Here is a 19,868-nt window from a genome sequence, read left to right on the forward strand (position 1 = left end):
AGTGAAGGTTGGCATAAGGAGGGGAGGAGACCCAATGTCATAGCCAGCATAACACCATCAAAGTTCCACATGTAGTAGAGAAATAGTTGGGTAACATGACAAATCAATAACTTAGATTAGGACCCTGAAATTATATCAGCATATTTAGATGACCTTTTGACCTCAAACCAACAGGCCCATATGTCAGTGTTGAGTAACTGACCCCTTAGCTTATATGTGTGATGATGATTGCTCTCAGATGGAGCAGAACAGGTAAGCATATCAAATCTGCGTTCGCAGTCACAGCTTTTTGTCTAGTTTATAATTTTTGTGAAAAGTTTACGTTAAGTAAAATGAAATGCCTTGTATTGACATCACATCTTTGCCCTTTTTGCTTTCCAATTTTAAAAGCTACTCTGTTAATGTATCCATTACTTCAGTAGTAACCCAAACTGGCTTTATTTTTTTTACTACGTTATGACCGAGAACAGTACATGGTATACATCACAGGACATATCTAACATTTAAAAAAAATGTTCTTTGACCTTTGTGCTTTTTTTCCCGAAAGAATCATTTTCACATCTGTGCTTTATTACTGAATTCTTACACTTGAATTGTAGATTATTGCTTTTTGGTAGAAGTTGAGAGAAATCAAAATGTATCCGTGTTTTCTCCAGCAACTAATGAAATTCTTGTTACATTCTGTGTGCAAGTTTGAAAACAAAATTAAATATTTTTTACCTGCAGATATTAACGACTTCAATACTGTGCACTTTCCCCCTTTCCTGCCCAAGTCCATTTTCAACGCTGTCACTATTTAAATTACAATTACACGGTCATGCTACGTTTTATCCAAAACAACATTTGTATCATTCTGTTCCCACAAATAGAGCTTTCTTTTGGTGGTCTTTGATCACCTCTGCAGTTTTTATTTTTTGCTAAACAAATAAAAAAAGACCAACAATTGTGAAAAAATAAATAAAATAATTTCTTGGTTTATTATACAATTTTCAAGAGGTGGCACTAATGAGCAATGACAGGCAGCACTGATATGCAGCACTGATGGGCATTGATAGGCGGCACTGATGGGTACTCATAGGCCACACTGGGCACTGAAAGGCTGCACTGATGGGTACTTATGGATGGCACTGATAGGCAGCACTGGCAGGTATTGCTGATGGGCACTGATTGGCATATCCCTGGTGGTCCAGTATGGCATACCTGGTGGGCGTCCTTTGTGGGCATCCCTGGCATCCTCGGGGGGGACTGTGGCTGCGCTGATAAACAATCAGCACAGACCCCCCCCTCCCTGTCAGGAGAGTCGCCGATCGGCTCTCCTCCATCCGTGTCTGTCAGAAGCAAGTGAGGAAAAGCCGACAAACAGCATCCTGTTTACACTATGATCAGCCATGATTGGACATGGCTGATCACGTGGTAAAGAGCCTCCGCTAGACTGACACTGCACCACTGATCGCTGCACTGCGCGCCCCCTAGGGGGCCAATCGCGGTTTATCCTGCTGGATATCATATGACGCCCAGGCAGGATAACTGAACCACTTCCCGGTGTCTTGTCATATAAAGTCCCCCATCCGATAGTGTCCGCTGTGTACTGCGCATGCACAGTACACAGCAACACAGATTCCGAAAATTGCCGAGGATGAACGGCGCCTGCGCCGTGAGTCCAGGTTCCATACCCACTATCCAAGTGGATATAGAGTAGGAATATAAAAGAGCCGAGCGCAGCGAGGCCGAGCCCAAAGGGTGGCGAGCGAAGCTCGCCCACGAGGGGCCCTCTAATATTCACAACCCTATGTCCGCTTGGATGGTGGGGCTACCACCTCCACTCACGGCGCAGGCGCCGTTCAACTTCGGAGATTTTCCAAAACTTCGTACTGCGCATGCGCAGTACGGGGCGGACGCTATATGATGGCCGGACACTATATGGCACAACACCGGCCGTCATTTTGCTATAGGCTAGGCGGGTAGAGGTTAAAGTGGATGTAAACCCAAATCATGAAATTTGAGCTGGGCACATATATCTCCAGTGTTTTATTATCTCTGCACTGTCTCCTGCTCCATAGCTCTGTTATCAGCCTGATAACTCCTGACAAGTTCTCAGACACAGGAGATAAAAGCAGCCTGATATTTGTGTATGGGAGGTTGCTATAAATAGTTCAGCAGACAGCTTGCCATCTCACAGTACAACTCTGCACATTACTTCCTTCCTTTCCCTATGTGGAGAGGGGTGTGTGCCTTTCCTCCAATCAGCTGTCTTAGCTGTATGCCAATAATCCACTCCCAGTGAGATCAGGAAGAAAAAATCTGTAACTGATCTGCCTTTTCTAAAGGAATATATAAAGATGAAGACAGCAGATATACATGTAAAACTTATGGAGGAGGATTTGTTTCATCTCTGTATCTGAGGCTGTTCACTTCACTGGGTATATGTAAGGGTTTAAATCCACTTTAAATTAACCCTAAAAGTAATATAGATTATTTGAATACATAGACTTCAGAAGAGTATTAGGAAGAATCCATTGCTTTTTCATTTATAAGAATATTATGAATTATTAATTATTTTTAAACGGTGAAGAATATTAGGAAATATACAGAGGATACCCATACAGATGTCAAATGGGCATGAAAGATTATCTCAGTCCTATATTGCGGAGGCAGGATGGAAAATCCTATCATATCATATCTATGTTGCAGTGTATTTGTGGAAACTGTGCAGCTTTAGTCATTCAAGAAATTCAAAAGTTCATCAGGGGGTTCCAAAACACTGCATTGCACAGATTTTTTCCATATGCATGGCCAAATCCTTACAACTTATTCTTTTGCCACCTTGGATATTGTGCCTGTGTATGGAAGTGTTGCCTGTATCAATGCAGTGCAATCAATAGTAAAAATACAAAAAACATTTATATTAAAATATATTTATTAAGATTACTGTATCTTACATACAGTATATTTTACATTCATGTCAGTGTTTTGAAATCAAAGCTCCTCACAGTCTTATGCAAAGAGAAGATTTTATTCTATAAGAGAGACAAGAGGCCGCTGTCAGGAGCCGGCTCCATTATAAGTTTCTGAACCTGGAAGACAAAAGAAAGAATTCAGTGTGTGCAGCACATGACATCGCATAAAACACAACATGGTTTATAACGGGTGCTTGAGTAGTCTGCTGGAAAGTCCGGTCGTGTGTACGCGGCATAACACTTTCATACGTGTGGTACTTGTGACATCATATATTTGCAGACTCTGTAAATGGCTAGTTTATTACCTGTTTAAATTTGGGATGGGAAGAGTCCTGCAGTAACTGTAAGATCACCCCTTCACTTGTTGTTAGAAAAGCTCCGCTTTGCTTAATGCGGGAAAGAGCCACAAGACGGTCCACCTGGCTGAAAGAACAACAATCCTCTTACAATTTATGAGATTTCAAGACAGAAGGTACTTCAAAGAAGGTTGATAAAATGCATGTCATGTTTTACAATTAGCAGCTGACTTCCTGTCAAGTAATCTTAAAGGGGAGCTCCAGTCTGGGCAAAAAAAAACATTATAAAAGCCAGCAGTTACAAATACTGTAGCTGCTAATATAAGGACACTTACAGTATACTGTACTGGATGTAGGTGCCGGTATCTTCACTAAGGGAAACTAGCAGTGAAGCCGGTTTCCTACTGCGCTGCACTTTCTGAATGATGTAGCCATCTTCTGGGACCTGTGTGTGACCAGCAGGGGAAGGAGAGGCTGGAAACACTTGGCTAGAGCCTCTGCGATCTTACCCGGAAGTGGGGGGGGCGGGTACCTGTCAAAACCAAAAAGTGGCAGTGGGGGCGGGGGGGGGCTGGGGGGTGCGAACAAGTGGCGCTTCCAATTTTGGGTGGAGCTCTGCTTTAATAAAATATATATATTAATTTGTTTTAAAAGGGGTAGTACTAATGCGCAAACCAACATGATAATCAAATCTAAAACCTAATAAAAAAAATTAGCTGCCAACATACGGTAAAATAGTAATCACACTAAAAGAAATATATTAAATAGAAAATAATGTGGCTCTTACTAAAAATAACTAAAATCCACATAAACATCTATGACGGACTCACCAGTTAACATCAATAAGAGCAACTAATAAAACCTAGGTGAATGGCCCACTGGCAACAGTGGTACATAAAAAAGCAAATTAAAAAACCTTCCAATAAACAAAATAATATCCGGTGTTTAATAATGTTCAATAACTATGATAATTCAGAGTGTAATCAAATCACATGGGTGAATCCCAGATGACTTAATGTGCATCAACATATTAAAGTGCATATAATATATAAATACATGACATAAAAATTCAAATGGACATGTGCAAAAAGGCAAATAATTGTGACAAAAAAGAGGTACTGAGTGTCTATTAGTGCATATAAGGAAAAGTCCCATATAGGTGCAGCTGTGATCCAAGTGTCTTTAAAAACGTGTCTAAACGTGCAGCAAAACCTTCATCACATTAAAGTGCAAGTGCGAATGTCCAATATGTTTCCACCATCCAATGTGCGACACACTATTTGCCCAGCCTCTCACCTGATTTCCGCTAAAATTAGCCTCGCTGGTGTTTTGCCACTGGGCTTTCAGTCTCCTCAAGAGCGTTCCCAATAGCGTCCCAATCAATGGTTAAAAATACTCATTGACATGGCAAACAAGAGGGGGGCTTCCATAGTGTAGTATTTCAACAATATATTTATTAAAAAAACATAGTAACTTACAATTAAAATATAAGGTAAACAGCGTAGTATTTACATGAACTTCCGGTCTAGGCCACGACTGGAAGTGACGACACCCGGCTCTCTTCCTGATGCGTTGCGTCACTGTCCACGTGAATTTTTCAAAGGACATGAAAGGCCCTTTGAAAGAGCCGGTGTCATCACTTCCGGTCGCAGCCCAAGACCGGAAGTTCATGTTAATACTATGCTGAATACTACGCTGTTTACCTTATATTGTAATTGTAATTTACACGTTTTTTTAATAAATATATTGTTGAAATACTATACTATGGAAGCCCCCCCTCTTGTTTTCCATGCCAATGAGTATTTTTAACCATCGATTGGGACGCTATTGGGAACGCTCTTGAGGAGACTGAACGCCCAGTGGGAAAACACCAGAGAGGCCAATTTTAGCGGTATATGAGGTGAGAGGCTGGGCAAATAGTGTGTCATACATTGAATGGTGGAAACATATTGGACATTCGCACTTGCACTTTAATGTGATGAAGGTTTTGCTGCACATTTGGATATGTTTTTAAAGACACTTGGATCACAGCTGCGCCTATATGGGACTTTTTCTCATATGCACTAATAGACACTCAATACCTCTTTTTTTGCCACAATTATTTGCCTTTTTGCACAATTAGAAATTTTTTGCACATGTCCATTTGAATTTTTATGTCATGTATTTATTGTTTTTATATATTATATGCACTTTAATATGTTGATGCACATTAATTCATCTGGGATTCACCCATGTGATTTGATTACACTCTGAATTATCATAGTTATTGAACATTATTAAACACCAGATATTATTTTGTTTATTGGAAGGTTTTTTAATTTGCTTTTTTATGTACCACCGTTGCCAGTGGGCTATTCACTTAGGTTTTATTAGTTGCTCTTATTGATGTTAACTGATGAGTCAGTCATCGCTTCTGGTAGATTTTTATGTGGAATTTAGTTATTTTTAGTGTTGAAAATATATTTATTGAACATTTCAAGTAAAAACAATAATAGACAGTAACCTTCATGAAGCAAATACAAGCAGGAACAGTAACAGGACTACATTTATGAATGGACGGCTAACGACTATCAACCACAGTCGGCCCCGTCGGAAAGTTTGGAAAACAGGGAAAACAGCCTGTTCCCGATCCACAAGGCCACAGTAGGGAAAAAATACTCATGGGTTACTACATGAGACAACGTGTAATTAGCATTACGAAGAAGACAGAAAGAAAGAGAGAAAAGAAAGGGAAGAGAGGAGCAAAAGAAAGAGGAACAGAGTGATACAGGGAAAAATGAATATCAAGATGAGAGGAGAGGGAAAAGGGGGGAAGGGGAAGGGATACGGGTAGGGGGGGGAAGGGTAGGAGAGAGCCCACAGCGTCCTTATGCATTCAAAATTTGTTCCATTAAGGTGTCAGAGGAAGAGAAGCGGAGCCAGATCGACCATTGAGATATAAACTTGGTGTAAGTGTCATTGTCCAGTGCCAACATCTCCTCCATTCTCATGGTGTCATTCATAATGGATACCCACCGTGACAATGGGGGGGTAGTCGTCGTCTTCCAATAAGCAGGTATCAGCTGCCTAGCAGAGGACATAAAAAAACGAAGCAATCTTTGTCTCTGCGATTTAATAGACCCGGGCAATATTGAGAGTAATGCAATTTTCGGAGAGATAGGAACTGGAGTATCAGCTAGAAGATTATAACATTCAAAAACCTGTGTCCAGAAGGGGCGGATCCTCTCACAGTCCCACCAGACATGTAGATAGGTTCCGACTGAGGCTTCACAGCGCCAGCAGGTGGCTGGCGTAGACGGGAAGATTTTGTGTAAAGTAGCAGGGTCTCTGTACCATCTGGACAGCAGCTTATAGTTCTTCTCTTGAGAGTAGCAGGAGATGGTCGACTTGTGTGTGAAGTGGAAAGAAGTTTGCCAGTCCGGCACAGTGATGTCTTCACCCAAATCCGCAGACCACAGCCTAGTATAAGGTGGGAGCTGATCATGCGCTAAAGTCTGTAGTAAGTTATATAAGGAGGATAGCAGGTGTTTGGGGGCTTCTGGGAGCGAGCACAACACCTCAAAGTCGGTAAGCTTGCGGTGTATTTGAGAGGAGGAGTGTAGGCGTTTGGTAAATGCGGACACCTGTAGGGCCGTGAGCCAATCTCCAGAGTCTGCCAGGGGGACCGGGGTCCCCTGAGAGGGATGCACAAATGTGTGAGCTTGCGGCCACTCCGCACGCCTAAAGGGTCCTAGGGAGGCTGCCCCTGTACTTTGTGGTAAAGCAGGATGGTCAAAGAGGGACGTCAGGGGGCCCGGATCAGAGGAAAGGGTGGTGTTTAGCCCTGTCTTATACCATAATTTCAAGGAGGCCAAGGTCAATGGGGATAAGGATGTCATACTAGAGTAGTCCTGATTGTATCCCCATAGAAGAGCTCGGAGATCCACAGGAGAAAGGTCCTGTTCAACGGCCACCGAGGCCTTGCAAGGAGGACGGGGGAACCATTCTATGATGCGAGTCATATGAGCAGCTGCATGGTAAGTCTCAAAGTCAGGGAGGCCTGTTCCCCCCATAGTCTTCGGGAGTGTAAGCAGTTTAAATTTAACTCTGGGGAGGCCCCTGTTCCACATGAATCTGATGGCTATCGAACGCAGGGAGATGAAAAATGATTTGGGGACTTGGATGGGGATGGTTTGAAATAAATACAGGAGCTTGGGCAGGATGTCCATCTTTAGGATATTAATCCTTCCGAACCAGGGCAAGGGAGACCCCCCCCATTCCTCAAGGTCCTTCCGTATACGGTTAAGCAGGGGAATATAGTTCAGGGAAAACAGGTTAGCTAGGTTGGAGGGTATAATAGCCCCTAGATAAGAAATCCCCTTGGTCTGCCATTTAAATGAGAAATTGGATTTTAGAAGGGACAGTGTGGAGGGGGTGAGGGATATGTTAAGGGCTTCAGTCTTAGTAATGTTGATCTTGAAGTTACTATGGGTACCAAAACGTTTAAATTCTCTGAGTAGGGATGGTAGGGAGGTGTGCGGATTCTGAAGGTACACAAGGAGGTCATCAGCATACAGGGAAAGTTTGTGATGCGCAGACGGAGTGTGGATACCTAGAATGGAGGGGTTTTGTCGTATGGCACAGGCTAAATGTTCAATAATAATGACAAAGAGGAGGGGGGACAGGGGGCAGCCCTGGCGGGTACCGTTTGCAATGTCAAAGGGGGCTGATGTGGTACCGTTGACTAGGACCGTAGCCGAGGGTCGTGAATATAGGGACATAACTTTAGAGATGAAGGGAGTTCCGATGCCAAGTTGTTGTAGAGACAGCTGTAGGAACCTCCAGCTGACCCTATCGAAGGCCTTTTCAGCGTCAAAAGATAAAAGGCAAGCTTTCAGGCCTTTACGTTGGATCAGGGAGATAAGATGTATCGTCTTGGAGGTGTTGTCCCTCGCTTCTCTGCCAGGGACAAAACCCACTTGATCGTTGTGAATAATTTTAGGCAATAAAGGGGACAGACGGGTAGCCAGAACTTTCGCAAATAGCTTAATATCTATGTTGAGCAGGGATATGGGTCGATAGCTGCTGCATTGGGATGGGTCCTTGCCTGGTTTAGGGATAATAGAGATGTTGGCAGATAAAGATTCCTTGGAGGGGAGGTTAAGACTGTCTACCGAATTAAAGGCCTTTGTCAGAAGGGGTGCAAGTTGTGGGGCAAATGTCTTGTAGAACCGGGGTGTAAAGCCGTCAGGACCCGGGCATTTGCCCACTTTAAGGGCTTTGATGGCCTGCAGAAATTCAGAAGTAGTTAGGGGCTCATCTAGGGATGTCGCGTCTGCATCATCAATAGTGGGTAGAGCAGTTTCCATAATATAATCCTGTGTGGGGTCGGGAGAGGGGGGGGACCGATCGGAGGGGTTTGCACGCGGGAGGTTATAAAGCTGTGAATAATATTGCCGGAAGGATTCAGATATCCCGGAGGTGTTAAACGTTTTCCTAAGGTCCGATTGGACGATAAAGGGGATAGAATGTCGTGGGGGTCTAGGGTGAATAGTTCTGGCCAGGTGTTTACCACATTTATTCGCCAGGGAGTAGAAGTGATTCCGCGCTTTATCCCGGGCAATGAGGGAGTGCGCGTCTAAGAGCTGTAGCAAGTCTCTGCGGGCGTTGGAAAGCCGGACAAAAACCGTAGGGTCCAGGTCTTTTTTATGAAGGGATTCAAGGTCCGCTATGGTAGAAAGGAGTTTGCGTATATCATGAGCGCGGGCCTTCTTAAGGCGGGAGCCGTGTTGTATGAGGGTACCCCGGATCACACATTTGAGTGTGTCCCACTGGTTCAAAGGGGAGGTTGTGTCCGCGGAGTGGTCACCTATGAAATTTTTAATGACTTTGGAGACATCCGCCACGCACACGGTGTCCCGCAGCAGATTGTCATTAAGCCTCCAGCTCGCCCCCCGGCGGGCAACAGGGGGGCGGACTAGAGTCAGATAGACGGGGGCATGATCGGACCATAGGAGGTTACCGATCGCCGTTTGGAGAGGCGTGTCTAGAAGTGATTGCGATATGAGAAAGTGGTCCAATCTACTGTAGGAGTTGTGTGAGACTGAAAAATAACTGTAATCCCTTTCCGTGGGATGCTGGACTCGCCAGGCATCCACCAGATGGGAGGAATGGAGGAGTGATTTAATACGTGTCAAGGTGGAGCAAGGTACAGAAGACTTACCCGAGGATGTGTCTGCGGATGGGGAGAGGGCAACATTGAGATCACCTCCAACAATAAAAGCCGACCCTCCAAAGGAGGATAGTCTGGTGAGGACTGAAGAGAGGAACCGAGCCTGGCCCACGTTCGGCACGTAAACGTTAGCTACTGTAAAGAGAAAATCGTTTAGTTTCAATTTCAAAAATACATAGCGGCCTGAATCGTCTATGAGAGAGTCCAGGACCTCCGGGTTAAAAGATTTATGAAAGGCAACAGACACCCCCTTGGATTTGGCCTGCGGATTAACACTGTGGAACCATTGAGGGTAGTACCTATTGCGCAGTGCCGGAATAGCTCCAGCTCGAAAATGTGTTTCCTGGAGCAACAGAATTTTCGCGTGCTTTTTGTGAAAATGGTAAAGTGTCTGGCTCCGCTTCTCGGGAGTGTTGAAACCCCTACAATTAAAGGAAGCAAAAGTTATCGAATCGTCACTAGCCATGGGGGATCATTAGGGTGGAGCTCGGGATCAATAGGATAAGTGACACTATGGGCAAACCCCATTGGGGTAAGGAACAGGAATAGAGGATGTACAGGGGAGGTAAGGGAGGGGGGGAGGGGTGGGAGGGTAAAGGCAGAGAGAAGGTGAAGGGGAGAAGAAAAGAAAGAATAGAGAGAAAGAACAGTATGACAACCTTGCATAAGTAGTAACAACAGTGGCAGGTATGGTAACCCGTTCCCAGCACAATAAGCAGGGGGACATGAAACAGGGCATTTAGAAACATCAGTGATAGGAGACGGGCCCAGTAGGTCAGGCAGAAAAGAGGAGTAGGCAAGAAAAGTAAAATAAAAATAAAAATAAAAAAGGCCACTAGGTGGCTCCAAAAGGCAAACATTACAAAGAAAAGAAGCCTGTCATAAAGGCACAAATCAGTGCATCGCACAGTGATCATAGGATCACCGTGGGGCGCACAAAAAAAAAAAAAAAAAAAACCCCGTAAAGGGGGGGGGGGGGGGAGTGTGGGATAAAAACACAGAGTCGGGCAGCTCCCAGCACCCCGGCCCCATGGGTAAACCAGTATCAGTTGCGACCTAAAGAGTAAACTAAAGAACATAGTAAGCATAAACATCTTAGTGGTCATCAATAAATGCAATTGTAAACCGGCATAAAATAGAGAACATCTATGAGTCATAGGGGGAAGAACATGCAATAGGCCCAACAAAGGGATCAGATTAAACAAAACAATAATCATAAAGTATGTCAAGGGCAACACGGAGGGGACCGTTGTATACAGTGGGTTGCAAAGACAAGTCTTGAGATCAGTCCAGGAACTATCAGCACAACGGATAACCCCAACTATAGGGAAAGGGGGGAGGGGAACACAGCAACGGGGGTTGTAAAAGATATGCAAAAAACCTGTAAACAAAAGGGTTAATCAACATGTGAGATATTCGACCCATACGGGTCCAAGGCCATCACAGGGGAAGGCCCCAGCGGCGGGAGGAGAAAACAGGCCCGGGGGGCCCACTGGATCGGGTCAGTCGTTGGGATCCTGAAGCTGCGGGGACCGAGTGGTGCGCTTGCGTCCTTGCTTCTGCCATTGCGGGGTGTAGGGTAGACCTGGAGTGGTCGGTGCAAACGGCCAGTCAGGCAGGGCAACTTGGGGCAGTTCAAGCGTACTAAGAAATGTAGGCAGGTCCCCCAACGTACGAAATACAGCGGTTTTACCCGCGTGGTGCACTCGAAGATGGAACGGGAAACGCCATTGGTATTTGATCTGTCTTGCTTGCAGGAGTTGCGTGAGGGGTCGTAGGGATTTCCGCAAAGCCAGTGTTTGGCGAGAGAGATCAGGAAGGAGCATGATGGGTGCGTCATTAAAGAGGATCGACTGCTGCGTGCTGGCGGCCCTCATAATGTTCTCCTTTATTTTGTAGAAATGGACACGGCACAACGTGTCACGAATGAAGGAGGGGTCAGGGGTACGGGGACCCGATGTACGGTGCACCCGGTCCAATTCGATCGGGTCATCCTTGGGTCGTTGGAGCAGTTGGTTGAAGATAGTCGTCACAGCTGCAGGCAGGTTTTTGGGGTCAACCGACTCGGGTATCCCCCGTATACGGATGTTGTTGCGGCGACTGCGATTTTCGAGGTCGTCCTGTTGGTATGAGAGCTGCTGAAGCAGGACAGTGTGGGTATTGAGGATCCGATCATGTGATTGTACAGTGTCCCGCAGGCTATCTACTGTGCTATCCACATCATCAAAGCGCACCCCCACATCTTTTCTCAAGTCAGAGATTTCCTTGCGGTATGTTTCCTCGATCCGGAGTACACAGTGTTCAAAGTCAGCTTTGGTGGGTAGAGACCTCATGTAGCTGTGCAGAGATCTAATCTGCGATTCCATGTCCCATCCATCCCCCGATCCTAGGGAGGCATTAGAGCGGCTTCTGGTAAGCCTGGGGGAGAGGGCAGTGTCCTCAGAGTGTGAGAGCAGGCTGTGGGGACGCACCTGAGACTGCAGAGCTGATTCAGAGCGTGCCGGGGATGGAGGGGCCGGCGTCCCTTTGGATGCCGGTCGGTGCTGAGAGGACGACCGTCCATGGCCAAAATAATCATCGAGATCCCCTCCCGGGTGACGGTTATTGCCACTCTTGTGTGCTTTGGGCTTGTCTTTCCCCATGGTGCTGTGTATAGTCCGGTTTACTGTCCGAAAGAAGGGCCGGGGGAGCCAGGAGCTGAGTATAGGCCCGACCTACCTCTCCATACGTGGGGGCAGGTCCTTAGAGGTGAAAGTCCAGATCATTCAGGGGGGCTTGCATATAAAGCAGAACGTGGTTCTATAGGTACAATCTTGAGATAGATCAAGGTGACCCCCGCCGTAGCAATTCTGTGGGGTATAGTGGCTGATTATCTGAGAGGATTAAAGGATCATCCAGGTAGAAGGAATGTAAAGTGGTCAGTCCCCTGCTGCAGTAGAGTAAATGAATAGACAAGGGAGCCAGAGCAGAGTCTGTGTGCAGAGGGCTGCAGGGGATGCCTGGAGTAGTGGACCAGGAGAGCAGGCTGGGGTCACAATCAAAGGTGGATGGGGGACCACAAGCAGAGAGATAAGTCTACTAAAGCAATCCTCCGTGAGGGGGGGTTTTCAAGCAGGCAGACCGCAGATGCGAGCCAAAACATCCGCGGAGCACGTTTCTGGGCAGCAGTTGCAGGAAACCCTGGGGATCCTCAGGCCTCAGTAGGCCGCATTAGGCCGGGGCCGGCCGCGGGCCCCCCGAGGGCCGCGGAAGCTCGAAACCACCCCAAATAGGATCCGGGCGGGGGGGGGAGACAACTGGAGGGGACCGATGACAGCCCCTTACCTCACCCGCCGGCGTGGCTCCGATGGCTTCAGGCGATCCCGGAGGCCCAAGATGGCGGCGGCCGGCGGAGAAACTAGTGGCAGGTCCGGGCGGCTGGAGGCCTCAATTCCGAGGGAAAATCGTCCAGGACCCCGTGGCGGCACAGCGCGGACCGGGCGCAACAATTTTCTGGGCAGATTGTGCTCGTTGGCAGGTGGATGGCGACGGATTGCTCCGTGACCGGCGGGAGCTCCTCAACTACACGTCCGCCGCCATTCGCGTCAGGCCACGCCCCCCGAATTTAGTTATTTTTAGTAAGGGCGACATTATTTGCTATTTAATATATTAATTGTCATTTTACTGCCTCCTTGGAACTTGTGTACCTAGGGGGTTTGATTTCTGAATTGCCTGCCTTGCAATGTGAATGCAAAACCAACTAGAGGTAGCTAGGAGCTACTTAAAGTCAAGTCAAAGCAACCCAAAATTAACTTGTCAAGTGGCCAAAAAAAAAAAAAGCTTCCCTTTTATGTCGATACCAGGCTTTATGCCCATTGGCACCAAATGGGGACAGGTCCTTGTACACCTCCAGTGAACTGATATAATATTAAATATAAGATAAAGGGGCCCTTACAATGAATACAAAATGCTGTAAATGAAAAAACACCCTTCTTGTTCAGAAATGATTAAAATCACAAGGCAATCCACTGGGATGCAGTGCAATTCAGAATCTCCTGTGATGCTGTCCCATCAGATCTTAAACACTGAGGGGTGAAATCAGATCCTAAACACCGAGGGGTGAAATCACATGCCTATGCACTGCGTTGGCTTTGGAGCAAATGAACAAGCTGACATTTTCCTTTGTAACAATAGTATGCCTCTAAAAATAACACAGTTGTTTCCCCCAGAAGGTAAGCTGCATCAAACCAACTGCATAATGCAATTCGAGAAAAGGGTCCACAATGTTGGTTGGTCTTTTTCTCAAAACCTTGGCATGAGCTAACTGCCAGCAGTACAGTGTATTAGCTATTCAATTATTTCTTTCATGAATATGTCTAAATGTAATATAAAAAGGAAACTGAACATAAAAGTTACCTGCGGGATGAGCAAGCATCAGCTACAACATGGACATCAAAACCCTTTTCCAGAAGATCCAATGTGGTACTCTAAAAAGGCAATTCATAGAACAGCTGGTTAAACAAAAAAAACAAAAAAACAAGATGTGGCCAGATCTGAGAGTAGGAAACGCTGAATAGAAACCTGCCGACGCTCTGCCCTGTCTTATCTATTATCTCAGCTTTCCCTGCAACTGTCAGTCTCTACTTAGGCGCATGAGTACGTGTCTGTATTAACTGGGACGGTAAGTGTAATAAGGATAGGTAGGTCACAACAGAGCACAGCACAGGTTCCAAAAAACCTTTTTTCCTGACGCCAGACATGGCAGCATACATATATTATAACTCTGCCCCTATATCCACCCACAGGACCTGTTTAGCTCTATAAAAGTCTGACTGAGAGCTACCTCCCCCACATCCCCGCTTGGGCAGGGTGCTCTACTCTCCTCTCCTCTTCTCCTCCTCTGAGGACCGACTGACTGCCTGGCTGCTGTGACACCGCACACCATGGCTGAGCTGTGATAGGTCAGACAGTGTATGTGGGTCAAGCAGGTCAGTGTAGGTAGGTCACTACCGTCAGTGTAGGTAGGTCATTAGTCAGGTAAGTGACAGCCCAGCCCATTCTTTCTCCTTTTTGTCCTCAAAAGAACAACACCTACAGACTGTTACACTCAGGATACGGCTCTTACCTGCCGACTACATCAGAGTCCGTCTGGGTTCAGCCTCTCCCAGCACGCAGTCCCACATCTTAGACAGCTAAACGCCCATCCAAGGACCACAGAAGATGTTGGAGGGGTACACAGTCAACCTTCGTAAGATTGCAAAGAGCTAAGACACCTGTGGCTCCCCAAGATACCCAGAAGCCCTTTTAATGTCAGGCCTCACCCAGGAGGCAGTTGGAGCCAGGGGGTTCAAAGTGACCCAGTTTCGGCAGGACCAATGCCAAAAAAGGGCGAATTCAGTCCACAGCAGCACAAGGCCATTATTGGCTGTTCAAACCGCAACCTCCAGGACTACCTCAAGAGGCTGAATCAATTTATCCAGATAGACTCAAGATCGAGTCTCTCCATACCATAATCCAGGTCATTCAACCAGGAGACTGGAGGATTTCAGTGGACTTGCAATATGCCTATCAACATGTTCCGATCCTTCAGTCATACCAGCAGTTCCTCAGTTTTGCATTGAGGGACAGGCATTACCAGAGCCAGCTGGAGCCTACACAGAATATGGTCTTCCTAGGGGCCCAATTTAATACTCAAGATGGCCTCAGTTTCTTTGCCACCTTAAACTCCCAAAAATCAGGGAGACATTCCAACAGGCTTTGGCTGCACCAGTGATGTCTGCATCCCAGTGCATGAGTCCTCTCAGGACAATGGTTTCATGTATTCCGATGATCCCCTGGGCTCGCTGGAAACTCAGTTTTCCAACAAGGCTTCCTGATGCAGTGGAAGAGTTTGTCTAGCCCAGCCAATCAGGATCACAAGCTGGAGGCGCCAGAGTCTCTGGTGGTATATAAAAAAAAAAAAAAAACGCGAAATGGCTTAGTCCATTAGGACCACAGCCATGGATCATTGTTACCACAGATGCCAGCACAGAAATGTGGGGCCCGCTTGCGAACAACTCAAGATCCAAGGCAGAGGGGAATTTCTCACTCAGGGCCTAGTTTCCTATACTCTGGAACTTCAAGCAGCATTCATGGAGTTGGTCACCTTGCTGCCTCACATACAGGGTCACGCAGTCCTGCTCCATTTGGGACAACACGGCAGCAGTGTCCTACATACAGCGACAAGGCGGGGAGCACAGCCAATCCCTCCTGAGAGAGGCAGAACCAATCATGACATTGGCATAACAATATCTCCCAGATTTAAGGGCCATATATCTTCCAGAACTTGGAAGCAGATCACCTATCCAGACAATTCATGGACCCCAACGAATGATCCCTTCATGCCGAAGTGTTCAAACAGATCATCCACAAGTGGGGGTGTCCGCAAGATGGATATTTTGGCCTCATCAACATCTGCAAGGTGAGCCGTTCCTCTCACGCTATCTCATCCATTAGTGGAGGGGACAGATGCCTTTACCCATCCTTGGGTTGGGCAACTGGCCTATGCCTTCCCTCCAATTTCTTTAATCTTGAAATCCCTTAGGAGATTTTTGACAGTCATCAGTTTTTCCTTACTGGCCTCACAGACCATGGGTCTCTCTGGCAATGGATCTCAGCGTGTGCACACCAATCACTCTGCCAGTGACTCCTCTTCTGTCTGAAGGGGATACCCTACATCTACAACCATCACGACTAACCTTGGCGGCCTGGAGATTGTAAAGCAGGGGTTACAAGAATTTGGATGTTCTCCAGAGGGTATTAGAACTTTACAGAGTTCCAGAAAGGGGTCAACCAATGCCATCTACTCCAGAATATGGAATAGGTTCACAAGCTTTGCAGCTGAACGTCAGTTTGACCCTAGTAACCCAAATGTATCTCAAATCCTGTCTTTCCTCTAATCTGGATTGGATTTGGGGCTCAGTTCACTTAAGGTGCAAATTTTTGCCATCTTGACTTTTACCCAAAAGAAACGGGCAGCAAACCGGCTGGTGGAGCACTTCATGAGAGCGGTACTTAGACTACGCTCCCCCCAAGAGAAATAGGTTCCCTCAATGGGACCTGGCAGTAGTCCTCAATGTTCAAGCAAACCCTCCTCGTACTCTGACAGAAGACTGTACATCATGGGATATCGCCTTAAAAACGACTTTCCTATTAACCATAACTTCAGGGGGAGGGGAAGGGTGTCAAACTCCAAGAATTTGGGGCGACAGAACCTAATTCCATGTTCTTCCCAGACAGGGTTGTGCTGGAACCATTGGATAATTTTGTCCCAAAAGTGGCATCAATATTTCACCTCTCCAGTGAATGGGAGCTTCCAGCCTTCCCAGCGGAATCAGATGCTGATCTGCACGAGTTGGACATTCCAAAAGTCGTCAAAGCCTATCTCCAGGCTACTTAAACATTCAGAAGCTCTGACAGAGTTTTTTTATCAGAAACATTTAAAGAGAAAGGGGCCTCGGCCAGAACCACCTCGGCCTGGATAGTAAAAATATTCACCGGGCATACAGAGCCGGGAATGATCCTCCAGAGGCGGTTAGAGCTCATCACTCAACCAGGGTGATGTCATCTTCTTGGGTGGTACGGGCAGGATTGTCTCTGCAGACAGTCTGCAAAGAGGCTAGCTGGTCATCACATCATACGAGTTTGGGAGGAAAACCATCCAAGCTTTTATGTCTATTGTCAAAGACTAAGTTTGTAGCACCCTCCCTCTCAAAAGCTCATTATGTATCATATGTATGCTGCCATGTCTAGCGTCAGAAAAATGGAAAATTGTATCGAATACTTACCGTAATTTTCGTGTCCTGACGCCAAGACATGGCAGCATACGAACCCTCCCTCTGATATTTTTGCTTTATACAGAGAATGGGGGCAGTAGCTCTCAGTCAGACTTTTATAGAGCTAAACAGGTCCTGTGGGTGGATATAGGGGGGAGCTATATCATATATATTGCTGCCATGTCTTGGCGTCAGGAAAGGAAAATTAAAATAAGTATTTGATAAAGTTTTCCATTTTTTTTTTTTTTTTTTTTTTTTATTGTGACTGGAGTAGAGCTGGCCATACATGGATTGAAATTTGGCCATTACAGCAGGGATTGTGTGTGGCCACTATAGTTGAATTGGCATTGATCTACTGATCAACTTCTGTTCAACCTCCCTGTTGATATATTTTTGCTTGATTGGCACTGCAGGTAATAGACTTCAGTGCTGATCTGTGTATTCTGATGGCAGGGGAGTCGCCTCGCTGTCAGAGTACAATGACATAGCGGGGGAGGATTCCACCATCCACATCGAATGTGTCAATGTGGGAAATCAGGTCAGTTTTTCTGATCAATCTACTGGTTGAACAAAAACATAACTCACCCATGCATAGCCAGCTTAAGTAAGGGTTAAAACCCCTAGCAGGTTTTGATTGTGAAAAAAAAAAAAAAAACCCCTAGCAGGTTATTTTTTGCTGTCTATGTCCTGCTTAGAGTTCCCTTCAATTCTTGTCCTGAAGACCTAACAGGATACTATAAGAAATATATAGACAGCTAAAAAAAAAAAAAAAAAAAAAAATTTGTGTCCTGCAGCTGGCTCTGCCAGCAATGTTGGCCCCAGAACTCTACAGGCAGATTCAGATAGTAGGTCAATCAGCCACAGTTCAAGGATCCACTGGCAATCACTGGTTGTCAAGGGAACATGTGTGCCCACTGAAAGATATGTTCTTGTGACAATTGTAACATTTTGAATTTTCTGTCTCAGTCACACAGTGTTCAAAAAAAAATTAAAAAATAATAATAGATGGAGGTGTAATTATAGGGAACACAAAAATCAATAAAAACTGGCAGGGGGTCCAACTCTCCCTTCCCCCTATCCAAAAAACAAAGTTACAATTACCGTAATGCAGGCCTGTGTCTCAATGCCACAGAGGATAATAGAACGCCTCTCAGGAAAGGACTGGAGTTCCTTCTCCACTTCTGGAATCAGCATAGTGAAGCAGGTCTTGGAGTATTTCTTGATGCCATCAGCTCCAAGCTCCGGCACGGTGGGGCCAAGTCCTTTAGGATATTGTTCAGTCACTATTACTGGTATGTCTAAAATTTTGCTAGCCTGTAGATAAATTATTCAAAGTTGATTATTAAAAGGTAATTACTAAAATCTCATGTAAGGTTTAACAGAATTCCAGGTATGTCCTTTTTTTGCACAGTTACATTGTTTCAGCTTGGAAAAATGTAAATATACATATTTCATACCTGTGGGATCCCAATGGAAGCTGGGAATCACTGTAGTAATCACCACTAATACAGTGCTCGCCGCTATATTCTGAGTCTCGGCTTCCCTGCTGCATAGTGGACACTTGGGGTCACTAACTCATGGTCACTATTCATAGAATGCCTTGCATGATTTTCCCAATGAATCCAAGAAGTTCTCTGATTGGACAAGGTGGAAAAGTGGGCATGTGACATTACAATCTTCAACTTGTCCAATAAGAGAATGCTTTGCATTCACTGAGAAAAAAGACAAGGCGTTCTGTGAATGATGCTGGCACAGGACCCAGAAAATAGTGACAATCACTGAATTACCAGGGACTACTACAGACTCTTGACTTTCACAGGTATGGCATTTGCATACTTACATTTGTCCAGGCTGGATCAATTTAACTATGCAAATAACGCCAACCTGCAATTCAGAAGTAACCCTTTATCTGCCAGAGCCTTTTTTTAATTTTTTTTTCCCCACGTTTAAAAAAATATATTTTTAGCCCTGAAGATTGCATAAAACTCCCAGAAACAAATATATACTTTCTTAAACCAGACACCCTAGAGAATAAAATAGAGGTAGTTATTTTTTTTATGTTACGATATTAGCACATTAGCAAGGTATAGGAGACACAAAATGTCAGTAAAAAAAAAATAAAAAAATACACTAAAGTTAATTTTAGGGCACACAAACGCAAAAGAAATAAAAATGTTGGTAAATTATAAAAGATGAGTTTGCGCTGAGTAAATAGATACCCAACATGCCAAGGTTTAAAATTGAGTGTGCTCTTAAAATGTTGACATCCTTCAGTATCCTATATTTTCTATTGGTGAGGATTTAAAAATCCCCTACAAGTCATCAGTTTAGAGCAGAGGTGCCTAACCAGTGGCCCGGGGTCCACATGTGGCCCGTGGAGCCCTCTGATGTGGCCCATGACCTCCTGCTCTGTGATAGACTAGAAAGAATATGTTTTTTAAAGGTCAGTTTGTTACTAAAATCACAGTGTATATATGGGCATATCTTTTCTGCAGTGGTTACCGGGCTTCTTTTAAACTAATCCGCAGGTGCAGAGCAGTTTACCTGCGGGTTACTTGCACCGAGCCATAGACTTCTATTACCTGCCAGTTTGGTGAGCTTTCTGAAAGTG

The 19,868-nt window shown here is 45.4% G+C and overlaps 1 protein-coding gene across 1 annotated transcript in view; it reads right to left on the bottom strand.

Moving 5' to 3' along the window:
• Nucleotides 1–2,899: 2,899 nt before the first annotated feature.
• The window catches only part of ISOC2 (isochorismatase domain containing 2), a 29,590-nt gene continuing 12,621 nt past the window's right edge, over nucleotides 2,900–19,868 (bottom strand). Inside the window, exons 3-6 of the mRNA XM_077457337.1 lie at nucleotides 18,359–18,571; nucleotides 13,860–13,930; nucleotides 3,263–3,380; nucleotides 2,900–3,074 (exon numbers count right to left, since the gene is read on the bottom strand). Coding sequence (XP_077313463.1) covers nucleotides 3,018–3,074; nucleotides 3,263–3,380; nucleotides 13,860–13,930; nucleotides 18,359–18,571 — 459 coding nt within the window. The 3' untranslated portion in view covers nucleotides 2,900–3,017. The remainder of the gene's footprint in view (nucleotides 3,075–3,262; nucleotides 3,381–13,859; nucleotides 13,931–18,358; nucleotides 18,572–19,868) is intronic.

The sequence above is a fragment of the Lithobates pipiens genome, unplaced genomic scaffold (genome assembly GCF_037356315.1).
Source record: "Lithobates pipiens isolate NorthernLeopardFrog02 unplaced genomic scaffold, aLitPip1_a1.2 Scaffold_27, whole genome shotgun sequence".
In the NCBI taxonomy this organism is placed as follows: domain Eukaryota; kingdom Metazoa; phylum Chordata; class Amphibia; order Anura; family Ranidae; genus Lithobates; species Lithobates pipiens.